General features: G+C 40.8%; 1 protein-coding gene across 4 annotated transcripts in view; it reads right to left on the bottom strand.

Annotated features, from left to right (window-relative positions):
- The window catches only part of COL19A1 (collagen type XIX alpha 1 chain), a 188,577-nt gene that overhangs the window by 156,428 nt on the left and 14,106 nt on the right, over positions 1 to 18,043 (bottom strand). For all 4 annotated transcript variants that reach the window (XM_053381239.1, XM_053381238.1, XM_053381236.1 and 1 more), the window contains exons 3-4: positions 9,940 to 10,008; positions 9,360 to 9,459 (exon numbers count right to left, since the gene is read on the bottom strand). In XM_053381239.1, the coding sequence (XP_053237214.1) occupies positions 9,360 to 9,459; positions 9,940 to 10,008 (169 nt within the window). The remainder of the gene's footprint in view (positions 1 to 9,359; positions 9,460 to 9,939; positions 10,009 to 18,043) is intronic.

Here is an 18,043-nt window from a genome sequence, read left to right as displayed (position 1 = left end):
TCAAAGGATGCAGGCGAACATGATTTTGTTTGTTTTTGGTGCAACAGCCCCTTCTCCCTCAGCCTTGCAATTTGAGTGACGGAAACGCCAACACTTAGAACAGCCTTGGATTATGCCCCTTCCCTGTTCTTTAAGAGGGCTGCTCACTTCTTAAGAAAAGAAATAATAAAACTGCACACGACATACAGACATCCATTTTTAAAGGGGTTTTTTATATTAAAAAAATGCAAAACTGTTTTGCAAGTTTGGGCCTCTTGGCAGAAGAGAGCAAAAGAAGGAAAGCAAAAGAAGGGCTTTGCCCTCCTTTTACCACTGCCTTCTGCTGGGACCAACTTTTCATCTTATAACATTTATTCGTTTGATATTTTAAAACTTTATATCTCATTGGATGCCTTAGCAGAAAGGCATGAAATAAATAGATAAATATCACAGGTACCAGTCAATTAGCACCGTTCACAGCTAAGTTCTGTGTCAAACATTCGGAATCATGTTTTCTATTAGAGCTTGACCTGGAAAGTAAAGTGGGCTGTTGCAGGTGATATCTGAAGGCGCCTCTAGTATCTGCCTCCTCAATTCAAGCCCCCATTTTAATCTAATATGCTCGTCTCTTTTCTCCTCACAGAGGCCATTCTGCTTTCTTCAAGCTACCACTCTGGAACCAATTGTGTGGCATCGTGTGGGCTGGGGGCTAAAGTAAATAACAGGGTTAGATATGTACTTCTTATCTGTTCTTATAACCTCTTAACTTTATTAGTCTCATCAGTTTCAAGACTTGAATGACCCTCATGGTCCCTTTCCAACTCTATGATTCTGTGATTCTACCACTACTGACTTTTCAACAGTTCATAGGAAACAGAAGATTTAAATGGCACAACTGCCAATATTTTGTAGAGGAAAATAAAGGAATATTCTTTGTACTTTGTAGCACCCTTAAAAGGGCCACCATTGTTACACTGAAATGTTTAATTATTGCATTGCTGAATGTACTTCACCGCCTATCATTTGCTGTAGTTATATGCTCTGCAGTAATCTGTCCTGCACTGGCTTCTGAAGAGAGCAAACTTGACCACAATCACTTTCCTAAATATATTTATTGTTTGATGTACAGTGGTACCTCCAGTTGCGGACGGGATCCATTCCGGAACTCCGGTCGGATCCCGAGGTTTCCACAACCGGAGGGACCGCTGCTGTGCATGCATGCGTGCACGGCAAAAACCTGGAAATATACCTCTGGGTTTGCCACTTACATATCCCGAAGTTTACGTAACCAGAGGGATATGTAAGCGGAGGTACAACTGTACTAATTTTGGCAATGTTCTTTTTAATATCACTTAATTAACCTGGTTCTTTGAGTGGTTCACAAATTCTTAATGAAATCATTAAAACACAAGTACAAATCATTAAAATACAAATACTACCAAAATGAAAACACAATCAAAATTAAAAATGTCTACCAGCACAAAGATCAGCATACCCACTTAGCTACTCCAAGGTGTGGCAGCGTTGCAGGCCAGCGCTGCCTGACTCGGTGCTTCCCAACGGGGGACAGCATGCAGGGGATTCCCGGCTGGCGGGGAACCAAAACAGTGTCTCCACTGGCCTGGAATTCAGACTGCCTGCTGAATCAACCAATTGCAGGCAGGCTTTAAGATGGGCGCTTGTTGCGGGATGGGCCTGACTGAGCCTTCATCATTCACTTGGTTCCACTCCTTGGGCTTGCCTCTTCCTCTGCATGCAGTTCTTTGCCATATCTCCCTCCCACCCTCTTTATGTATTTTACTTTCTGCACCCATCAGTGTTTCTGTTATGTACTAGAGTTTGCTATAGACAAAGTTGGTCTCTGTATTCAGAGCCAGGGAGGAATTTTTCTTTCAGACCAATAGGCCCTGAGTGGGGTTTTTGCCTACCTCAAAGCAATTGTCAGAATGTTTGGCAGTTTAGGCATTGGGTAAGCCTTAGTCATGGCTGGAGGGGAGGTGGTAAACTTCTGCCTGCCCCTCCAAGGGAAAAGGGCATCCCATTAAAGGAATCCCGGAGAAGGTGTTTCTGTCCATGCCCAGGTGGGGCCTAGGGCCGTAGCACTCCTCAAGAAAGCGATCCCTGCAGGAACGTACATATTTGATGTAAGTCATAGGACCTCCTCTCAGGGTCAACCCCAAGAAAAAAGATATATCCTGCAGGCAGGCTGGTTGTAGCAGGTTATACCTAATGCCTTTGCTAAACCTCTTACACCTGTAATCAATAAAGTTGTGGCCTTATTTGAGGCAAAATAAGTATGTGTCTTGACTGGTTCTTCTCTGGGTCAGGGCAGCGGGGTGGCCACACCTGGGCACGCAAAAATAAATAAATTATAAAGCAGCATATGATCAACAATATATGATAAAAAATAACACCAAAATCCCGCAAAGGAGGAAGCACGATAATTCTAAGAACTAAAATGCACTAAACCTCATAGTAGTGAAAAAGCTCAGCGCAATCTTCACCTGGTGCCAAAGAGATCCTAACACAAGTGCCAGGAATGCCCATCTGGGGAAAGCATTTAATAACTGTGGTGCTACCACTGAGAAGGCCCTTCCTCTAGTCATTAGACAGAATAAACTGGAGAACAGCCTCTAATTAAGACCTTAAGGACTGGGCACATATATGAAGGATATGTATAAGATAATTTTCATTTACATGCATGGGCACTCAAGTCAAGATGTGCTCTACTCACAATTTGGACATTTAACTTGGAGACTTTGGAGAGAAGGCTGACGTTCACACTTACGTACTAAAAAAAAGGGAACCTTTTGAAAAGATCCCCCTTCTTAGTAACTCCCACAAAGGCAAATAGGGGCAAGAATTACAACAAACAGATGTAAGAAAATATAGCCCTTCCACAGTAAATCAGGGGCTGTAGGAGTCCATGGAACTGTCATGTATTCATTTGTAAGGTAATTCCATTGCCTTGACACTGTGAGATTAAGTCTGCAAGACTCCTGTAGTTCAAACAAAAAGTGTCAGATCATGTGCTGAGTGCTCTAAATTCTTAACAGACGCAATAAGACTTCAGTGTGCTAAGCCTATAAAAAATTCAGAAAGCAGCAGAGAGTCTATGATTGGCAGGTATAAAAGCAGAAATCTCTCACCCAGTTATACAGACTTCAAAATGTCCCTGTTTGAATCCTTCATTAATTCCAATTACTTATTTACTCAAATTGTTAACAGAATAAAATTAATCAGGATTCAAAAGACGGGCAACTGTGATTATCAACTCAGATGAATGATAGCAGACAAAGATGACACAAACGAATCTGCACACTGTCAACACTCTTGATTCAAGATACAGCTCTCCATTTCTAGCCTTCATTCTCTCTACAGATAAGAGGAGAGACTTTCATTCGTGCTGAATGGCATTTGACTCCCTCCAAACTGTAAAATGATTTTATAACGTGGCGAACATTCAGCAGAGGATAAGAACTGTTAAAATGCCAACCCTATTACGTTTATGTCCTGTGCCATTTTAGAGCCCAGACATCCTGAGTGGATAAAGTAGAGCACAAAACCATTTTTGTTTATACAAAATTAAAGAAACTTGCTTCTAAAGAGGTGTTCATAAATTTGTCTCCTTCAACCGTGAAAAATACTTTGTGGCAGAATGATAAAACTTGCAAAGAGCTAACCACAGAGAAGTGCCACAGAGACAGGAAGCTTTACTAATTGACCAAGCCTTAATGAAGATCAGGATGGTTGGAATAGCTAAGTGCTTGACTGCCTTTGCTAGAAAAAGTGACAACTTTCACACCCCTGGTAAGTTGCAGATATTTATTTGAAATCCCATACACATTTTCTTACAAATCCAAGGCTGCTTCTGAACAGTTAAAAAACAGCAGCAATAACATGGGATTTTGCTACTTCATTTGGCAATGCCTGACATGTCTCATTCTGTACCCTTAAGGTGAGAAAGGCTTCATAAAGCCTATCAGTGAACCCTAAAATGGATCTATTCCAAAATGGTGAGGGCTTTTAAAGGCCATTTCATACTCAGTCACACCACAGTGGAAGCATGATAGAGCCCTGCAGACTGTACCTATAAAATGTCCTCTCTATGGGGCTTGCTACTCAAATGTGCAGACGTGTGAGATAGCATGGAGGACTTCTGGGAATGCTGCTCTGGGGACTTTGGCCCTGATGACAGCTGTGCATGCTCACATCAACATTTAGGGCATGAAGGCCAGGATGGAAACGGGCACATGATGAAAAAAAGAGGAAACGCATTGTCCCACCCACACCAAAACAAAGGGTACAAATTTCCTATGTATATTTGCAAATTGCTGTTAAGTCATTACTATTGTTAAAATAGAAATATAACTTGCTGTAGCGGGGGGATGCTGTTGCCCCTATGCCCTGCTGCTTTTAAGCTTCCCAAGGCATGACCACTACTACTAACAGTGGGTGGAATTCAACACCACCCTCTTCCAGTTGTTCCATCTGCGCAAGTGTTGCAGCTTGCCAATCAGAACGATTTCCCCTCTCCTCCCTCCGTGTTCTGTTCTGGGCGTTCTCCCAACCCCGAGCCAATTGTGGGAGGTGGGGGCACACATGGGGGGAGAGGAAAGCCCTGTTGCACAAGAAACAGTCCTTTGCAGGGATTCAGATGATGGGGCTAGTTAGGTGAATCAAGGGTTAAAGGTAAAGGGACCCCTGACCATTAGGTACAGTTGTGGCCGACTCTGGGGTTGCGGCGCTCATCTCGCTTTATTGGCCAAGGGAGCTGGCGTACAGCTTCCGGGTCATGTGGCCAGCATAACTAAGCCGCTTCTGGTGAACCAGAGCAGTGCATGGAAACGCCATTTACCTTCCATATTTCAAAAACAACATGATTTTTCAATTGACTTGCGTAAGAACCAGGACAAAGTGCCGCCTTTCAGAAATTCCTTCTGGACGTCAATGGCAGCCCTAGGTGAATCCCACCCAGTGTGCTGGACTAGATGGAGGTTAGTGAGTCCCTCAAGACAAGAAACTGAGTACAGTGGTACCTTGGGTTAAGAACTTAATTCGTTCTGGAGGTCCGTTCTTAACCTGAAGCTGTTCTTAACATGAGACACCACTTTAGCTAATGGGGGCCTCCCACTGTCGCTGCGCCGCCACCGTCCAATTTCTGTTCTCATCCTGAAGCAAAGTTCTTAACCTGAGGTACTATTTCTGGGTTAGTGGAGTCTGTAACCTGAAGCGTCTCTAACCCGAGGTACCACTGTACAGTCAGAGGTTGAGTCTGAGCCTAAATACAAAACCACATGTTTGATTTCACTTTAGCTATTGCAACAAGACACACTGGCCAGCCGATGGAGTAGCAGCAGCAACTGCAGGAAGCAGGAGGAGGATAAGGAAGGGGAGCAAGGCAACAGGACTGCCGCCGCCACTGTCCTTGCCATAGGAGGCTGTGCCTCTCCAGCCTGGTGGGCCCCTAGTTGCCCATTCAGCTGGCCATGCTGAATAAAAACAAGAAGGAGAAAATGAGCCAGGTCAGGCCTGAAGAGAAGGCGGCATCTGGAAGTGATCCTGGGCAGGCACTTCCCAGAAGTGATGCTGAGGTAGAATGGAAAGCCCCTATTTTCATCTGAAAATGTTGGCATATATGCCCTTCCCCAATGATGTGGGGAGGGAGAGAAGCATTCCGCTGATCCTCATGAGGGAGGGATCTTTTTTCAGATATGTGAGACAAACTAGATTTTCTCCAGAACAGCACTTCAGATAGAGGCCTTCCTGGTGTAAAACAGGTTACATAGCTGCCGTATTTTAGCCTAAGGTCCTACAACAGTGTAATATTTTTTATGGGACACAGCAGAATGCAGATAAATGGTCTAAGCAGAATATGATTGATTATAACTTGAATATCTAACTAGAACAATTTTAGGCCTATTAGAATCTTACATGGCAACCTGACATTAAAGCAGTGCTTTAAGGAAAACTGTTCTGTTTCAGAACTTTTCATCAAATAGGGAAATACAAAAACATACATATTAAAGTAGTAAATAACAAGAATATGCTGCTGGTTCCGTGTACACCATGGAGTTATGTGCTTCTCAAGCAGCTGTTCCTTCATTCCACATGGTAAACAGATTTTGAAACACAAGAGAGGTTCATAAATGTTTTTCTTCATATGGCATTCGGGGGGGGGGGGGGAGTAAGAGTCTGTTTGCAAATCATTAGGCCTACATTAGCTTCCTAGATTCTGGCCACAATGGGCACCCAGTTTTCATTTCAACTCATGTAAGAGCTGCATCCATAAAAAGTTGTCTCCTGCACATAATACATATGCAAAGCAGCATCCTAATGAACTGTACACCACAAACATTCTTGGGCACATGAACTCTTCTCATTCACTATTTTATTGAGGGGAAAATCCATAAGAATGCCAGTCCCTCATAAAAGAGGGAATTTTCTGTTGCGGAAAATGAGCCTTGTTGGAAATGTCCATAGTCTCTCCCTGTTCTGCTACATCGGCTTACTGAATGGAGAAGAGTTACCGACAAAAAACCAACAACCCTGAGACTTTTACATCTATTCAAATAAAGAAGAAGAATGTAGGGTCAGAATTGGAATTATTTATTTTTGGCAAGCATTTTGCTATTATAACGAAACAAAAAGAATACGGCCCTCTCAGCAACAACAACATTAATACAACAATATAGATCATCCAACCAACAAAATGTAACCAATCATTCAGCCTATAGAAAACACACTTAATGCCTAAATTTTTTTTGTTCTGCTTTGACAATCTAGGAGACACCTTTAGATCTTAAAATTTCAGTGAGGGTGCCATTTCCTGTCTCCTCTTTTCATTGGTCCATTTCCCATTTATTTGTCTTTGATACAGCTCCTACCCTTTTGTTACTATTTCAGTTGGGAAATCACAGAGAAATCAAAATCTGAGCAGCAGTTGTAAAATTAGTATTTTCTTTTCTTTTCCAAGAACATAATATGAGCCTGCTGGATCAGCTCAATGGCCCATTTAGTCCAGAATCCTGTTTTCATAGTGCCTGACCACTTCACCTGCAGGAAGCATGCAAGTTGGATGTGAGTACAACAGCCCTCTGTCCACCTGTGATTCTCAGCCACTGGTATTCAGGGGAATAATATCTCTGACAAATATCTAGTACTATTACAGTGCAAGCCTGTGGATGATTGCTGAGAAGTCCCTAGTAGGCATATTTAAAATTATAGCCTTGAAATGTTTAACGGTGTCCTTCCTCTTAGCATCCCAGAAGAAGGCAAGAAGACACTGAAACACTGGACGTACCACACTGTATAATGAAAAAATATTTTCCTTTAAACATCAATTTGAGGCTTTGTCCCCTTTTAGGGGGGTCAAGTATATAGGCTATCCCCCCTCAAATTAACAACCTTGCACTGCTTGGACGTGGCGGGCAACAATATGTAACGAAGGTACCAGGCAAGCCTCTGTAACTGAGGCACTTTCATACATACCCAGGGCAGGGAGCCAGTGAACCAAATTGGTACCATTGTATGGAAGGAGATGGGCTATAAACTATTTCTTCTGCCATTGGTCCAAATCCAAATGACGAGCCCTGTGGCTGCTATATGCAATGGAAGGTAAGATCCCACTGGCACCAATAAGTCTACTCTGAGTAAAATCTAGTGGACTACAATCCTGATAGATTATTTAAGGCAAAAATGTTTGTTTAGGGCATGGGTAGGCAAACCATGGCCTGGGGGGCCGGATCCAGCCCAATCGCCTTCTAAATCCGGCCCGCGGACGGTCCAGGAATCAGCGTGTTTTTACATGAGTAGAATGTGTCCTTTTATTTAAAATGCATCTCTAGGTTATTTGTGGGGCATAGGAATTCGTTCTTTTTTCTCTTTTCAAAATATGGTCTGGCCCCCCACAAGGTCTGAGTGGACCAGCCCTCTGCTGAAAAAGTTTGCTGACCTGACCCCTGGTTTAGCGGGCTTCAGTCCATGAAAGCTTATTATATACAGTATATGCTACTATTCAAGGTGGCAAAGTCTCTGTTCTTTTTCCACAATGTAGTAGAGAAACTGTGTTAAGATGGCCACACTGCCAGGGGGTGGAATAATGAAACCCTAAAGAGATAGAGAGAAGAAAGTACCTCACCCAAACTCTGTTTCCAGACAGATATACTAAAGAAACCAACTTCCTTCTATATTCAGCTTGGAAAAGCACCGTATTTACAACTACATTGATAGCTGCAAGCCTCATTGAAAAATAAAATGGCATCCCTCATCAGAAGTGGCACAGCATAGTTTACAACTCACTCATGCTATAGCTGAATGAGTGAAATGTAAGGGGATATCTGCCAAGCTACTTGACACTTACAAGTCAGCTTAATCAGATACTCTTTCGCTTCCTGTGGCGAGGAGACCAATGTTCTGCTACTCACAGCGTATACCCAGAGTCTATTTACATATACTAAGAGAAGAAGAAGTGATCATACAAGTCATGTTGCATCTGACTATGCTGCTGTGTCTAAAGCCACAAAATCTGACACAGTGCAGGAAGTGAAGAAGGCAACAAAAGAGATTTACTGAACACACAGGACCTGGGCAATGGAGATAAAGATGTTCTAGTGGCAGATGTCTACATTCCTAGCCTTCTTTTGTTACAATCTAGCCTGATTAAATTGCTGTGGCAGTGATTAAAAAGGATGTGCAAGCACACATTATGGGAACATGCTCACCACCAGAATCCACAAACTCAAAAACAGGGTTCAAAAAGAGAGAATAAAGCAGGTTTGTAAAACTTTAACAGTGCAAGGAAATATTGCTTGGAAAACAAACGGCTTGTGCCTAGCCTTTTGAACTGTCCATTCTCACAAAGTACAACTGAGCTGAACTGAAATCAGGCAAAGGATGGGCAGCAGAGAGAACAAAAACAACCTGAAGAGTACTGAGGAAGAGAGAATACTGAAAACTCCCCATTTCAATGGTCATTCACATGGAAGCGTTCTACAAATCTTTTAGGATATTCTGGATAATTAGCATATAAATCCATTTTATTTCCATCACCATTTAATGTTGATGTCATTTCTGTTATGGGAATAAGACACGAAGACTACCTAAAGTTCCCCCCATAACATATCTTTCTTTCTTTCTTTCTTTCTTTCTTTCTTTCTTTCTTTCTTTCTTTTTGAAGCTTACAGGGCTGAAACAATAAGTAAAATCCACAGAAACACACAGTTCATCATTGCAGAAAAAGAGAAAGTGGAAATTCACGCAGAGGTACACAAATGAAGAGACGGGTGGAAAATAAAGAAATTTAAAAATACAAGCCAAGTAGGATATAGAGAAATGTTTAGGGATTCTACATGGTTATACAATGATAATGTATTACTTACTGAGAGTCTCTGATAAGAGGTGCATTCCCCAACTTAAAACAAGGCTTTCCAACTCCACATGAAGTCTGCCTCAAAGAAAAGCTTTGGGTTAAATCAAAACCTGAAAAATATGATAGAGTGGAATCATTTATTGTTCATTTAATGCAATTTAACAAGGCTGGAGAAAATTATCGATTTGTGCCATAAGCTTGTCTGTTTTGCTAGACTAACAACTGACAGGCTATTTCAAATCCCACGGTTTTGGTCACAGAAATGTCCAGATCTCATTTTCTCCGTAGAAGGAATATTAGCGTGAAATTCCCCTAGCACTTGACTTGGCAACCTCTGAGGAATTCACTCGCTGTTTCCTTTTGCCATCTGAATGAATGAAAATAAAAGTGCTGCTTGTCAGAAATGAATGCTAACTCCGTGCTAATTATAACAAGCATGAATGGAAAAATAAAAGATGAATGTAAATGACTTAGCTAGGACTCTCAAAAATAAAATGTTTTCCTTTAATGAAAACACATTTCTAAGAATTAAATGCACTCTTTGCTGACATACTCATCTATTTATTTATTTTTGCTTAAGGAAAACTCACCTGAAACATCAAGGTTTTCTTGGTAGCTAAATTGATGTCCTTCTGTTTTCAATACTGGGCATGCAGTAGCTATAAAAAAATAAAAAGTGTCCTAAAGCTTTATAAAAAAATTATACAGACTGTAGTATTTTTCACTGCAATAAAAGTAATATTAGCATTGTAAAAAATAACACGATGTTTAAATGCAAAACTGTTGTTTATTTATATAGAGTGCCATTAATGAGCCTGACACTAGGAAAGAACTAGGGTCCATTTTGGAAGAAGCAGGCTCACTCAGAGATGAATAATTTGGGTGTCTGTGTGCAATTATTAATACATGTTCACAGGGTTTAATTATATTAATCTTTGCTACCTCTGAGACTTTAGCAAATAGTGGAAGAAAGACTGAGACATGCATAGTACTGCACAGGTGGAACAGAATTTATTTATTTTGTGGGTTGTCCCTTCTTCAGATGCTTCTTCTGTTATAAAAATTGGCTTATTCAAATAATGTTTTGTCCTTGGCATATCTCTTCGTGAATTTTAACAGCTTTTGTGCATGTGTTTGCGTATACAGATATATTGTTTTCTTTGTTTTTTATTCAAGTCGTATGAGGCTGCATTATACCTTTACATCACATTACTTGTGACGAACTGAACAAGGATTATTCCAGAATGTGTCAGGCATAAAATAATTTATTAAAATATCTGGATTTCCTTCCCCTCTCCCCCACACCTACCATACACTTTATGGGGTAACAAGAAAACAACAGATCATCTTGAATACCACTGACACAATTCAATCTGCAAAACTGGGGAAATGAATTTAGTATCAACGTCATGGAAGAAAAAATGATATACAGTGGTACCTCGGGTTAAGTACTTAATTCATTCCAGAGGTCCGTACTTAACTTGAAACTGTTCTTAACCTGAATCACCACTTTAGCTAATGGGACCTCCTGCTGCTGCCGCGCTGCCAGAGCCCAATTTCTGTTCTCATCCTGAAGCAAAGTTCTTAACCTGAAGGACTATTTCTGGGTTAGCGGAGTCTGTAACCTGAAGCGTATGTTAGCTGAAGCGTATGTAACCCGAGGTACCATTGTACATTTTCAATAAGCCAAAAGGAATAAAAGAAAGCCCCTACAATAATATTCCTGTTCAGGGCTTAAGCCAATCTGGATCAAGAGCCTTGTGCTAGTCACGGGGTTCACAGGAGGAATGCTTCTGGAGTAAAGTGAGGAAGCATATCTTTAGATTTCCCATTCTCCTTGCTGTGCTAGACAGTGCTAAAGGGATCAGTTTGGTGATTGGCTGCCAGCCGCAAACCTCAGCACTTTATTGCTAAATAGCAGACTTGAGTGGTTTGGGGGTGAGAAAGGGAAACTACAAGTAACTCGCAACTTTTGTGCATTTAACTTGTGCTCATTTACCTTACGCACATGGCAAAAAATAAAATAAAAGAGGCAATAGGGTAGGGTGGGCATCCAGCAGTGGAAAAAACCTTTGGCAATTCCACCCACTGTTCTGATTACTGTATATGTGATTTTGGCTTTATGCACTATCCCCAGAACGTAACCCCTAAGTAAGTTGAGAGTTGCCTATATACTCAATATTTTATTAAATGATGCAATCTAAAGTGTGTTCCTAACACAATAAAATGTTGACTTGTAATGTCACTCAGTAAGACAAAGCACAAACATGGCCATGAAATAGCAAACAATTCAATTACAGTGGAGGATTAAGTACAGGCTTAGCTATCTCACTGAAATAAAAAGGAGCGAAAAACTGTTGAAATCTGAGTTAACATCAACAAATATTTAGTATTAATTTTAAATTGTGTTCTCCCCTTAAAAATATAGTAAAGCATTTGAAGTAAGAATAAAAGCAGCTAAGTGGATCACAGGAGAAATAGCCAAACATAATTTACTGTGAAGACAATTGCTGTCATAATGTTGTGTTAACATTCAACATTGCTTTTGGAGAAAACATTAAGTAATATAATAAAGGTTTGTTACAAAAACTACCTCGTTAAGTTATTTTACAACAGGGGTTGTGTCAAATATGCTAACACTCTCCTATAACAGCGTTCCAACCTATGATTCGAATTCAGTTTGAAATAACTTCTTTTAAAAAAGGCAAAGTGTTCCAACATATAATGCTAATTCACAATTTGAAATCACTTTGTTTAATGATTAGCATAACAAAACAGGCTACATTAAATTAACTTTTGAGGATTTAATGATCAGTATTCTACTATTATATAAAAACAACTCCTCAACACGTCAGTTTTCAAAGACCTTAACCCCTATATACATGAATCACAAAATCCAGGCTGGGGGCACTGATCCTACCCAGGCCTTTTAAGATCTCAGACTGCAATCCTATGCATGATCAATGGTCTTTCTTCCAAGTAAATATGCATAGGGACATGCAGTCAGTTTCCCCTGCCTATTCACGTTCATAGTACTAATTCACACTTCTTATTTTGCAGCCAGATGACAGCACATCCCCCCCACCAACAGTTGAGTCACACACATGCAATTTTGATGTAAGAGCCAGGATCTCAGTGGCTGTGATTTGCAATTCTACAATGACATTACCACAGCAGCATGGTTTTGGCTCTCACTCATAACATTGCTGTCACATGTTGCTATGAGAGAGAGAAAAGTTGCTGAAGGTAATATGTTAGTCAATGCTTAAGTGGCATTATATATTAATTCTATAGATACTTCTATGTCTAGTCTGTGCACAGTCTGACACTTACTAGCTGACATTACACCGCCACAACAATTTTCAGCATCAAAATATTGCTTGAAGGAGCGGCCACCTGAGAACCATTTGAGTCAACGGCTGGCCTGCTAATTTAGCGCAGATGGAATCTGTATTGAATTTAAAATGTGAAGCCCCTACGAAAGAGTGCCAAAATAATATTAGCAGGGACTTTCCAAAGTGTCACAAGGTGCAAAGGGATGAGGTATAGCATAGCAGAATGTGATTAATGAATTCCAAAACCAAGAGAGGAAAAAGTTGCATTGAAAATGGCAAGTGTTCCAGATGTTTCCACATTCTGGAGGTAAACAGAAATTAAACATCTAGAAGAGATCGCTCTTTCCTGTTTTAAATTTGGGCTTCCCCCAAAAAAATTTTTTTGGGGGGAGACAGAATGCTGGAGGTTTTTATAATGGGGAGAGAAGAAGAAGAGGGAGTCCTATTGCACAACACCAGGTGTCACTTTCTGTTGTCAGGAAATTTTGGCTGGTTTTTTTCTTTTATTCTTTAATGTTGGTTTAATTATTATGTTGTGAGTTCAGGGGTGCCCCCACTAAATTCCTGGGTGCAGTAGGAGTTAGAATTTAAGCAACGCTTGGAGTTGTAACCTGGGGGCCAGACATGCGATTTAGCGAGTGTTAAACTATAAGACAGGCCAGCATAGCAAGTTCAGGAAATCGCCTGGGAGAAGAGCCATCGAGGAAAACAAAAGGAAATGATGGCCTATGAAGAAAAGCCAAGGAGAGGGGACTCTATGGCATATGGCTCTTGGGAGGGGCCCTTCCCCCAGCTCTGGGATAGTTAGGAGAGAGGAGAATTTTTTTAGGACTGCAGTTGGGGATGGTGTGGGCTAGAGGGAAATGTTCCAACCTGTAGGTGTCAGCAACAGGGGAGGACAGCATGCTTGTTTCTTCTTTGGAATCCGAGGCAGCAGATATGGCAGAAACAGGGATGTCAATGCTGAAAGAGCCTCAATTGTAGGCTCGGGTTATATATTTGTGTAAATAAACCATATATAATAAAGACACCACAGTCTCCCCTGTGCCTCATTTCCAAAGGGAACACAAATCCCGGTTGAGCACATAGACTCCCTGCAATCTCACACTGCTCTGAGATTGGGCTGGCATGTAACAATATCATATTATAATGCTGTTTTCTGTAAGCCACCTAGGAATTTTTACTGATGGGCAACCACATATATTTATTGGATTTATATGGCAAATACAATTTATATTAGTAAATAAAATGTTCATTACTTATGGGCTAATTTAATGCAGCCATTTCCAAGGGAATGGGGGAAACACTGAAGCAAACATTGATCAATAGCTCTGCTCATGTGTTTACTTAAATGAAGGGGTGTCACAAGTTTGAAGAAGCTGTGATGTGATAAAGGTTCCAAGTTCTGGGAAAGCCTACGTACATAGGCTTCCCCTCTTCAGATGCATAAATAATTTTATTTGCATGGCACCATTCAATAGTTAAAACCAGTGCTTTTTAAAGAAAGATGGGTGCTGGTACTCTTATAAAGTACATGCAACGCTTTTAACATTTGGGAAAAATAAATAAAATATTACTCAGCCAAATTAAACAGCTGTCACCTAAATCATAATCAGATCTTCAGTACACAATAAATTAATATCAGAAACAGCAGCAACAACCCCCCAACGAAACCCCCTAAACAATATCCCATCCCAAGAACCTAATGAATGGATGGCAGAACAAGGAACGATGTGTATCACTGGAGCCAGAAGCATGGTTCCAGAGCTCTTTTAATCACATGATGCAACTTCACATGAGTAGCACATGAAGGAAGCTATTGTTGAAGAATTATCCAATGACATTAGCATCCTCTTCTTTTTTATCTATGGAGTAGCCCACATTTAGAAACAAAAGTAAGGCCATGTCAGATTGTATCCTAGCTATTTTGAGACACTTAGCTTGTTTTGCGTGTGGGTGTGTCAAAATTCCACAGAGAAGGTATATAATGAGCAGAAATCACGACATTGTTTAAGTTGAACTGAATCTTTTCAACATGCTCCCATGTTTCCATGGCCATCCTCTGCTGTGTTCATTGTGCAAGAACCTCTCTGCTTCCACTTATTAAGATTCCCTCCATACACTCTGTAAATGTTCTCTAAAGCCTGACACTGTGTTCATATAAATATGCTTTCATCCTTGAGCTCATCATTTAAAAAAATGAACTCTAAATGAAAGAAAGATGATGCTACTGTCACTTGTTGTGCCCAAGTATCAGCCCATCTACTGTGAAATACTCTTTTGTCTAAGCCTCTCCCTGCATCTTGCTTGTCTCCTATTCTACTCCCTAGAAGGCGTGATAGCCTCACTCCGACTTTTGAGCACGCCAGGTTCTGTTCTGTCTCCACTATTTCTCTCCCTCCTAAAGCCCTTTATCTAACCCCATCAAAGCTATTCTCCCAGTACCATGGACAGGACTAGATCAGGTGACCAGCAGCTATGTTGTAGCTGCTTAGTGCATTCTACCAGTAACCATGTGAGGGAGGCAGTCATCCACGTGGTTGTGCCTCTAGCCACATGGTTGTTATTATAGCCCTAATAATTATTATACCTCAATGAATATTAAACAACAACAACAATGAAATGGAGGAGCTACAATAAGCTTGAGGCTACAGAATGTGGCCTTTCAATTCAGTTGCAGAACCTGACCTTTATTTGAAAGTCTCTGATGAACTGGGCTTAGAATAGAACCACAAAGCAACAAAAGTGTAGACCACACACTGTATGTTCCACAACACTTAAGCAATAGAGCTTTGGTCTATTGCAAGACCCTGGCCCATTAACATTAAATTATACACACTTCACTGAGCAATTTTCAGAGGAAGAATGGGATTTTTTTGGTATTTTTTGTTATTGAATCATCACTGCCTTTTTCAACTTATTTTTTATTCTGCATCCCATACATGACTGCAGCCAACATTTTTTTAAATAACATGGTAGAATGCAAGGAGTTCTTAAAAGCTGGTAAGTGCTCCTTTTTTAGTTGTGTTTTAAATATACATAACTCTGAGCTACAACAGTCAAGAGGCCATGAGGGGGGAAAATGACTGTCATTCATGTATCCCTCCCTCCCTCACTTCATTTGCTCCAGTTGTACACTCACCACACAAATATATCATGCAGGGATCACTAAATTGTGTGTCTCTTCTCCATAGAGAAAATAGCTATATCCTGGAATCTGTAAGTGCCAAAAGATAGAGAAGATATGCCCCATTTGCAGCTGGAGGGCTCATTCTCTTTGCCTTTTAAGACCAGGAGAGGAGGGGGGAGAACAGCTATCTTAAGACCTCTGTTGGAAAGAGCAATATGGCTGCATTGTCTCTGCTATGCATCCTGACTAACACAAGAACAGTCACACTGTGTGCCTCTACCTGCCGCCACAGACCGTTGCGTTGCACCATTGTGCCAACCAGCGTGGGCGGGAGAAAGCACATATTAAATGCTGGCATTCAATTAAGTTTAGCCTTCCAAGCAAAATATTTAGAACTACCATATCATAGGCTGCACTTTACATCCATGCAAGGCTGTCCTGAGTCGTCTGCCGCTAGGCCATAAATAGAGTGTGAGCTGTAAGAACTGAAAGTCCTGGGAACATTAACTTTTACATGACACACAATGTGAGGAGTTCAACTTGTGTACAGTCAGTGTCTGAGTACACTACTGAGTAATTCTGAATGTAAATGCCCAAACGTACATGAATAGTCCCACTGAAGTAACTAGAGGAATTATTCATTGTGCTGCTTTAGGAATAAAAATGAATTCGAATATTAGAAGGAAATTACCTCAGTACAGTTGTGGGAGTTGTGAGATTTCACATGCAACTGAATGCCATACAATAAGATTTCAATTACACAATATTTTTAAATAAAAGAGAGAAGAATTTTCACTTTAAGTGTTACACTTGTCAGGTTTTAGGGGAAACAAAGCATGTGAGGATGACGTTCATTTTACCATTGGGGAGAATAGATTGAAAGGACAGGTTCTTGTACATTTGAGAGTTTTGCAGAAGAGAGAATGTTGTCCTGTCCAGCTTGTCATGCAGGGATGATAAACAGCATTTGCTGACATTCCTTCTTCCACAGAACTAAAGGAGCTTTGCCCTAATTGCAAGTGATTTCTTTTCTCTTTCTCTTTCCTATACATTTTCTCTGTTAATCCGTCTTTCTGCTTTTCCTCTTTTAAAAAATCACCCTAAACAACAATGGCAACAAGAGAACGGTAGAACTGCTACTGGGTTCCAACAAACCAATTAAAAACAGCAAGACTGAAGAACATTTTTGCAAACTCAAGTGGTGTCTAAAATTCTGACCGGAAGCTAATACAGTGGTGCCTCGCAAGACGAAATTAATTTGTTCTGCGAGTTTTTTCGTCTTGCGAATTTTTCGTCTTGCGAAGCACGGTTTCAAAAGAAGTTTTGGAAAAGCTTCAAAAATCACCAAAGTCTTCAAAAACCTCAAAAAAGGCTACCACACCGCGTGCAACTGCACTTCTTCAAGCAATGCACCCTGGGTATTAACGGTTTTAAGAAAAAGGAAACAAACTTGCAAGACGTTTTCGTCTTGCAAAGCAAGCCCATAGGGAAATTCGTCTTGCGAAGCAACTCAAAAAACCAAAAACCCTTTCGTCTTGCGAGTTTTTCATCTTGCGAGGTACCACTGTATATTGCTAATATGCTCTTTGTCAGAAATCTAGGATTCCATAGAGAAGTTACTGAGACCTTCTGAATCTCTATAGTTAGAATTGGAACGCAATCATGGCCTCCCCTAAAGAATTCTGAGAACTGAGAACTTCTAAGAGTACTGAGAGTTATTAGGAAACCCTTCATTACCATTCCCAGCATGCTTAACAAACTACAGCTCCAAGGAAGTGGTATAAGGGTGCTTCAAAGGAATGGTGTGGATGTGACCCTGAATTAGTCCCTACCATTCACAGCAATGAACCAGCTAAGCATAGTCATCATGACTAACAGCACATGCCCATGGAAGTTTGCTCCAAAGTAAGCCCCACTGTGTTCAATGGTATTTACTTCCAGGTAAGGATGCAAAGGACATCAGCACATACCACTGGAATCAACAGATTTAAGTAAGTTGCACCTACTATCTTCCATTGATTTCAATGGGACGTGCAACCCGATCTTATTTATGCTTACTCGGTAATACAACTCACTTAGTTCAATGGGATGTATTTGGACATAAATGTGCACAGGATTGCAGCCTTAGTCCGTCAAGACTAAGGGCTCGCCCACACTTCCGTTTGCCCTATGATTTCTAGGCAAAGGTCTGAGAAGTCTTTCATTTGTGCTGCCCCAGAAAAATCCACT

This window comes from Podarcis raffonei, chromosome 3, assembly GCF_027172205.1.
Source record: "Podarcis raffonei isolate rPodRaf1 chromosome 3, rPodRaf1.pri, whole genome shotgun sequence".
Taxonomy (NCBI): Eukaryota; Metazoa; Chordata; class Lepidosauria; order Squamata; family Lacertidae; genus Podarcis; species Podarcis raffonei.
The sequence above is the reverse complement of the archived record's forward strand: the minus strand, read 5'-3'. Positions and strand labels throughout refer to the sequence as shown.